We start from the raw sequence: 9,451 nt of genomic DNA on the forward strand, positions 1-9,451 counted from the left end.
TCGTATAAAGATAGGTGTATGAGATAAAAAAGTACAGCAAACTCTGAAGTCTTGTTTTTTTCATGCGTGCGCTCACGATAACGTGTCTGTCGATGGATTTAGGGGCCACTCGTCTAAGAAGACAACTAGATTTAGTCTAGACTAAACCATCTACAATTTACATGTCCTTATATATATTATAAATGTGAGAGTGACTTGTCCGTTTAACTGTTCATTTGTTTATTACCTCACGACACTTTAATACCTCAACTAATCATTATGAAATATGATATACGCATAGAATTTGAATTGGCTTGAATAGTAATTGAATAAGCTCCTTTTCGTCCTATACCTTGGTATATCTCAGTCACGTGGTCGAATTCGAAGGCAAAATCTAGTTTTTACATACAAAAACTTTACTCTCCTTTTTTCGGCAGTTGAGTAAAAATTAAAATTTGAGTAACTTTAGTTAAGTACAAGTCTACTATCACGTTTTTTAAATCGTGATCTATATCTAGAAAGCACTTCCCCGAGTTACAAGAACTTAATTGCGGAAATATCACGACGGAATGGACAGAGAAAGTCGTACCTACGGCGATGGACAAAAATATGCAGGAAATATTTACTTATTACAAGAAGCTGATTGAAAAACTTAATAGTTAGATGTATGTAACAACAATAAAGTAATCACAAAAAGCTAATTAAATTACTGGATTAGTCTACATTTTAATCTATATTTATAATAACTTTTTTTTTTACTTATGTTTTATTATAAAATATTTACACGTATACAAACTATTTCTTATTTGATAAATTTAAACTGCCCTAGCCTCGACCTGTTTTTTTTTTTAAGTTACTTTAAAATTACACTAATCCATTAGTAGTACGCAAGAAATAATTAAAAGTTTGTAAGTAGTAATTAAAAGAGAGATAGCTTTTTAATCCCTGTGTAAAATTTCTAGAATAATTTACTATTTACCTCTACAAAAAAGCTACTTCTATCGAAAAAATCGATTTAAAATAAAATTTTAAATATATATATATATATATATATATATATATATATATATATATATATATAGTATAATAAATTTACTCCCGCGTTGATGGCATATTAAATTTACCTTGATTGAAGTAGCCGTTTTTCTGTGGAACAAAATCTTAAATTATCAAGGTCATATCTCGTGCGTACTCTTAATTATGTGTATATTTTAATAATATTTAAATAAATACATACTTTTATTGCATTAAAACAGATGTAAAAATTCATTATATATTATAGTGTATATATAAATAGGTGATTATGATGTACATAATTACTAACAAACATAAACACGAATTCAACTCAACAAAAGAGTTAAACGCATTTATAAAAATAGCTTAACATACAGCGGTAAAGAATGACATTTGTAAATTTAAACCTAATCTAATAATTAGGTTTAATTACATTAAGTAACTAAACCTAATTTTAAAAACACGTACCCAATACAGAATAATAAGAGGTACAAAATTGAATGCAACTTTAAATATTTATATACATATTTTGCAAGCCAAGCAAATTCTATTATTTTCGACTGACTTTAAATAGAAGGAGGTTCTCAATTTGGTTCTATTTTTTTATGTTTGTTACCTCATAACATCGTCAGTTCCAAACTGATTTGGAAAATTGTTTTTTTTTTTTTTATCCAAAAGGATATATTTACAGTTTGGTCTGGAAGAATTTTTATCAAAACTGTTTCAGTAGTTTAATTTTTAAATCAAAATAACTGGTTTGATTAAACCAGAAACTGCCATTGATTGCGATTGCAATCTACGGCAGTTTCTTTTTTTGTGGGACAATCTTCAATTATCTAAGTGAAAATATAACAAAATTGCTAACTATAGATGATGAATATTTTTATTCGTTTATGAATCTGAATAGTTATATATTTATAAATATAGCTAATTTTTCCTTACAAATAGAAATAAATAACCACTATCACAATATGTAATTAACTGTGTACGCACAGTATACACTTACTTGCATATTTTAAATACCGTACCAACATTACGTAATAGCCAAACACACTTAAGGTCGCGGTTGCATGTAATTTGAGTGTAACAAGAAATAATATTTACCGCGTAGGTATTGTTACATATACCTAAATAGTCTACGAAACCACACATCGTGAGATAGCCACATAAAAAAAAGAAAACAAATTGCTATATAATTTAAATACTGACAATAGAAAATGTAATAATTTTACAACATGAGCATAACAAAATGAAATACACATCTTATGTTAAGTCACATTGTAATATAATATCTATTCAACCTTTTAGATAGTGTATGACTAATTTAACTACCTGTTTTAGCGAAATCGTTATACCTATAGCATTTATTAACTGCTTACTTTCATTTTACAACTATACAAGGCTATATTTATATATACATTATTTACGAACCTCGTGGCTTCACCCGCATTCCGCGTGACCAGGACATATTGATTGACCATAGCCTATACACTTCTTCATGGTACTGTAACTACTATATGCGTATCAAATTTCACGATAATTGTTTAAGCTATAAAAGTCCTAAGAAGTGACAATCACACTTACAATATTAACAAAGTTAGACATCAATGCTAATACGCACACATTAATAATTAAAATTATTTTTTAGGTTTTCTATTTCGATACATATTTATAAATGAAATATAAACCTAAATGTCAATCCTTATAATTAATTATTCACACCTATGCGATATTGTAAATAAATAAATAGATATTAAAATATTTTAATATACAAATGTTTTAGAATAAAAAGATCGGCATTCAAAATAAGTATCGTAAATAATAATAAACACTTATCTTATTATATTAGTAAACAATTATCTTTTGGAATTTTTTTTTATTTTAGGACGACACCCCATTAGATGAAGTGATCTGAAATGCATTGCGGGGAGTCAGTGGATGCAGGTGGCTCAGGACCGTTCTTTATGGTAGTCTATGGGGGAGGCTTATGTCCTGCAGTGGACGGAAAATGGCTAAAATTGTGATAGTATTACGTATATCGTTAAATATAAATAAATAAAATGCATTGCGTATTGTCTTGCTCAACTAAGTATTATTATTTTAATTAGATGCCTATTTCGCAAGAAAATAATACACTCGAACAAAAATTTATGAAACTTAGATTGACTCGTGTCTGTTACTAAATAGTTCAGTATAATTTTTTTTTTACAATTTTTTCATTATTACAATTAATTCGAAAATATCTATTTTAAAAAACATTTGATTAATTTTCAATATTCATTTATTTTTATTTACTTCCTTGTACATAACAAAAGTACTCAAAGTAGACACAATGCCTAAAGACATTCTCTATCGATGAACTGAAAGCAGAGAATTTTTTTGGCGGTACAATTGACATTATTATCCCATATCGATTATTCAAAATGTGTCCTGCTAGCGAACTAAAACCTTAATCACTGAACGAGTTACACATAAATCTATCGCTTTAGATTTTGCACCTATCACTATTGCTTTTTTACTTTCGAAATTTTACGTCATTTAAATGTACCTAAATTTTCAATAATTGCTTAATAATAATCTTATTGACTATTGAATAATTAATCACAAAATTTAAAAATTATTATGTATCTACGTTCCGACGTTTTCACAATTTGATATATATAAATATACTCTTAATTCGATTGATAAAATTAGAAGAACCCTATTACTTAGTCATCTATTTTTTTTTATTTTTGCTATAATTATCCTCTCGTATACTTCTTGTACTTTTTTTATATTAAATTTGTGCATGTTTAATTACAATCTCATTTGATATTAAGTGACGACAAGTTCTACGATGTTACAGGCAAACTAAAGTAAAGCCTATTCACTCTGGCTTTGAAAACCCCGATGTTATAACCTTGGCTGTTGATATTTTTCTTTCTTTGTTTCCTATAATCAAATTTCTACTCATCGACATATGCCTAGTGAAAAAACGTAAACAGAATATATCAACGTCATGCATTACTTAAATGGAGTACATTTGAAAAATAATTTCTATTTATCCATAGCAAGCATAAATCATTAGTTATGCAAAAAAACTTCTAACTGTACATCATGATTATGCCAAGACTTTTTTATGACATGTCATTAGCCATCACTTACTAGGTAAATAACGGGTAATAAAATTATGAAACTTGCCGGAGTTTTTAATAATTTTTAACAAGAAAATGGTGGTCAATTAGAATGTACTTTTTTGTGTATATATTATGTTATATCGTCGTCGAAATGTTTTACTCGCATCAATTAGATGTAAGATTTAAGTAACTTTTTAATATAACGTTGATTTGTATAAATAAAGTAAAATCACTCTCTATTGATTAAATGCATCATAAGCGCCGTGTAATATAATAGCAATCAAATAAATATTGATATTAATATTTATTACGGAAACGAATAACGCTTATAGGGATGAGATTACTACAAGTGAACACTTTTCTATTATTATTATTTTTAAAAGTTTGGCTAAATGATACGAAATAAAAATACAGTGTATCTCACTCTCATTCATACCTCAAATGTCGACAATAGCAACCAAATAAACAAAGCTTTTAAAAGAAAAAAAATATGTATCAAGCTGCATAGTCATCATCTTGAGAAGAGATATTCATTTTACTAGTAACGATACAACTAACTACGAAAACTATAACTTTTTAAGGAAGGGCGGTGACATTAGTAGGTACTACAAAAATTACTTAGTCCTTGTCAAACTTATTCAATAAACGAATTACTGAATACTGACTTTGCAAGAAATAAAGTATTATCATTTTTTAATCTAGTATCTGTTATCATAATAGTAACGGGTACAATAAAATTCTTACCAGTTCATAAGACTAATGTAAGAGTTTCAAACTACTAGTTATTTTTACTATTACTACCACAATCTAATTTAAGTAATTGTTAAAAATTAACAAGGTATTTACCCAATAAAAACTGTACGAATTAGTCATAGATTTATTTTGAGTTGTAAGAATCCTGAGACTACAGTGTGACCTAAATATAAGGTCACAAAATTACTTCATAAGGTAATATTATAAGCTAACTACTCTGCAATTATCACGTAAATCTACGCGACAACCACAAACCACGTAGCCCTGCTATTGTGTTTGTTATATGTAAGCACCTATTATAAACCACTGTTGGTTTTTTAACGAAGACATTGGCATTGAGCATGATCTTATTTCTAACATTAACAACCTTTTCGGCATCATAATTGGCGTAAGGCCGCCAAATAAAGTATAGTAAAACACAGTTTTGTGAACACAGAATATTGAATATTAATGTTATTAATATTATGTAACGGTTGTATCTTTATTGCTCAATCACGCTAAAACGGGTGAACGGAATAGAATAAAATTGTATACACAAGTATATGATATCTTAGTTTAAAAATAGAATATTTTACTTACTTGTACTCATATGGCTAAAGCCGCAAGAGACAGCTAATCAACAATAAAGTTTCTAATATATTGCAACATATTGAATTTCTTATAATTTCACAAATTAATTTATAAACGTCTATAATATACTAAACTATACTTTGGCATACATAACACTAATGGACTTTATATATTTATTGTAATTGCTTTTGTAATTGAAAGTAATTACAATACCGAGTATCTGTACATAAAAAGTGTGTAAACACTGCCATAAAATATAGTAAATGATTGGTTCATACAATTATCTATTGGTATAAATCTCAATTCGTAGTCGCACAAAGTAGCAATTAGAGATTGCTGCAATTATATTTTACTATATGGTCTCGCCTTCCTGAATGTACTTACTACATTTATATTCATAATAAAAGAACATTCAAATAGATTTATAACATAATTTTAAAATTTAATAATAACAAATACATAACTCATCCAAATATATCGAACTGATTTTCCCATACAACTACAATTACAAAAACATATCATTCCAATATACTTACCACATAAGATTAGTGTCAAAAACTTCATTTTGTTCTCCAATACAATTTACATTAATGAAAAGCAAAATTTTATTGAAACCTGAAAACGGTCCATTCAAAACAACTGTTTTTATCACGTAACACTGCAGTACATTGATTACCACGTGATCTTAACAGCGGGACGTCGCGCGTCGCGTTCGACGTTTAAACTTGCGCGTGCGTTTGGCGCGCGTCGCGTAAGAAGTGACAATGGGCCGTCGCAGCCGCTGCATACAGCCAATTTTCGTCAGGGAAACGTTCACCGTATGTGTTTCCGAATATACGCTATTTGCATACAATATACGGCGAAAAAGAATCACGTAGTATATTTTCTCACGGTTGCTGTAAACACATAGTAGGCAATTGATATCGACGACCTATGCTATGAATCGGCATTGTTAACAGGCAACTTGTTAATGTTTGTATGTACATTTTTTTTTATGAATAATTAGCAGACAGTAGTGTTTTTTGCCCTCATTTTCCCAAGGTTTTGCACTGAAAATTTTGCTGGATCTTTCAACAGATAATACCGCAGATTGACATATAAGTAGGTAATGCTCCTTTCCACTCAAGGTTTGCTGGAAGAGACGCTTGTTGTACATTTTCATTTATTTTTACTATAACTATGTAATTTTTGTGTACAATAAAGTAAAATAAATTAAGTGCGAATGTTTGTTTAAAAATATTCACCTTAACTCTTCTGTTATCTTATATCATCTATATCTATACCAAGATTATAATGAAAAAAGATTCTTTGTATGTTTATAATGAGTAAACGTAAAAACTACTCAACTCATTTAAAAAAATATCTTCTACGCAAAGCTACATTTACAGGGAGTAATTTTAAAAGAAATAGTAATCCTTGCGAAAATTACAGTAATGTAACCAAAAGTACCATAATATACCTATTAAAACTAATATAAAATACTAAAATATATGTATAAAGTACTAATTTATCTTTTTATTCATCTACCCGTACCACAGATAATATATATTTTTTTTAATGAGTGAAAATGGAATGGTAACCCCGCCTGCGCTAACGGGATACGCTGGCGGAGCACCAGTGAAGGGTGATAGATGAGAATGAAAACAGGCCAGTTAGCCTATCATGATGAATTCATCAGGAATTAACCATGATAGTTTCCAGGGGGAACCGCGAGGAGGTCGACTTGGTTGGGTATATTACTAGCAATGGGATTCTCAGTCTCCATTACTAACAATCCCTTTTCCCCCACAAATTATGTTATATTATACTATACTAGTACTTGTGCAAGATGGTTACCATTTTCCTTCAATGCACCATCAGCTTGTTTCCCATTCTAAGTTGCATAAAAAATCGAGTAATTATTCTGAAATATATATCGTAAATTAATATTTTTATATACATAAAACAATTACTACAATATAAAGTAGACGAATTAAAAAGGATATGTATTAAACAATATTTTATCAACCAAACATCAACAACAATGATTAATAATAATAATATTTACAAAGCTTAATATAATTTACTAGGTACTTTAATATCTGCCTAAATTCTTTTATCATCAAGCGCCTCATGAAAAATGAAGAGCAATTCTGTAGTTACTTATATTCACCATCATCTTCATATTAGAGACATTATGTATGAGATCTCTGTTTGTATTAGTCTGGATGTTTCCTATGTATAATATGTATGTATTTACAAAATAATACTATTGAAATATGGATATCACTTGTCTAAGCTTTGTTTATTTGAATATTAGGATGCGTTATGATATTTATTCCTACAACAAGGGACTAAGCTATCTATTATGCCCTTATACTTCAGAGCGAAACACTGCAAGGTATACCATACGCATTGCTTCTTTACAAATAGATAAGACAGTGACAACTATCCTGATCAAGTGTATATAACCAGTGTGTATAGGCAATTAGTAAACAGTAAACAAGTAAACTCGTAATTAGGATAGCAATTTTTCTTCAAGAAAAAATAAAGCTAATGAACTAAACCTAAATAAGTACAGTGAGACACAACTGCATTAGCTGCAGCAAAGTGGAAAGTTCTTAGCCTCTATATATATATTGAAATACATATGTAGTCCCTTTAGCACTATGTCCAACATTTCTTCAATTAGTTCTGCAAAATATTCCTATCTAGGTAGATATTCTCCTCCATGATAACTCTTATGACAATACGTTTTTCAGAATGATTTATTTAAGATTAGCTTCGCAGCTCCACCTACATGAATCAATATCTACGTGCTAAGTTAGGTTATAACTCATGTGAGTACCCAGTTTCATTTAAATTCATTCACTAGTTTATGTATGAAAGCATTACAAACATTCATCCATTCAACGTTACAAACTATCGAATTTATTGCATTAATAAGATTTTAAAATACATAGAAGCTGGTTGTAACTAAGTTTGGTAAACGAGGTCGTTATTATTTTAAAAGTATAAATAATGTGGATCCCGAAAGATTATGTTAGGAAGTATAGTAATCTTCTGCTAAATATTTAGGTATGCTATATATGTAAGAAGTAATTGCCTTAGAACTTTCAACATCATTTCAGACATTATTCGTCCAATACTGGACATAAGACTCCCCCATAGACTGCCATAAAAAACAGTCCTGAACCAGGTGGTTGCATGCAGTTGCAGGTGGTTCCTGAAATGCATTGCAGGGAGTCAGAGGATGCAGGTACGTCCTCTGACTCCCTGCAATGCATTTCAGGTCGTCATTCCATGTATTGGGGTTCGTCCTATACTGCATTTGCCATACGGGATCGCCACCCAAGAACCTTTCTTCCCCATCGGTTATCGGTTCTTCGAGCTATGTGACCACCCCATTGCCACTTCAGCATATTTATCCTTCGAGCTATGTCGGCTACATTAGTTCTTTTGCGGATATCTTCGTTTCAGATTCTATCACACAAAGTGACTGCAAGCCCTCTCCATAACCTACTAATTTGAAGCTTTTGCATACGGGCAATCGTGTAAGACAATGTTTCGGTTCCATAAGTCATCACTGGCAACACGCACTGGTTAAAGACCTTCGTCTTAGAACGTTGGCTTCCACATATTTAGAAAATAAAATTTACGATGCAATGATCAAAAAAATAAAATAAAATAGATAAAGAAGTAAAACATATGGCTTTTCAAAAAACATAAACAAAAAAATTTTTTGGCCCCAAGTGCCGAAAACTTTTAACCATCTTTTTCCTCAGAGTATCAGTAGCTGGGCCGACGCGTCTACCTGGGTGAACTAAAATAGCTCGTACCATCTTCCACTTAAGTAGCGAAAGTTTATCATTGTTTATGACAGCAAGCTTTGGATATGATTCAATATGATTAAAAAATATTAAATTTAGTACAAGATTCTTATATAGTGTACTTTAGCACTATTATTACTAGTGTAACGGGATGTCACACTCTGATATCGAAAATTTTCAGATCGTCTTCGTAGTACACGAAATCAAGAG

The 9,451-nt window shown here is 30.0% G+C and overlaps 1 protein-coding gene across 1 annotated transcript in view; it reads right to left on the reverse strand.

Moving 5' to 3' along the window:
• LOC113518828 (uncharacterized) overlaps positions 1–6,182 on the reverse strand; it is a 35,977-nt gene extending 29,795 nt beyond the window's left edge. Inside the window, exon 1 of the mRNA XM_031914738.2 lies at positions 5,969–6,182. Within this exon, the coding sequence (XP_031770598.2) occupies positions 5,969–5,996 (28 nt within the window). The 5' untranslated portion in view covers positions 5,997–6,182. The remainder of the gene's footprint in view (positions 1–5,968) is intronic.
• Between the last annotated feature and the right edge of the window lie 3,269 nt (positions 6,183–9,451).

The sequence above is a fragment of the Galleria mellonella genome, unplaced genomic scaffold (genome assembly GCF_026898425.1).
Source record: "Galleria mellonella isolate WM207_F2 unplaced genomic scaffold, CSIRO_AGI_GalMel_v1 utg165, whole genome shotgun sequence".
NCBI classification, from domain to species: Eukaryota; Metazoa; Arthropoda; class Insecta; order Lepidoptera; family Pyralidae; genus Galleria; species Galleria mellonella.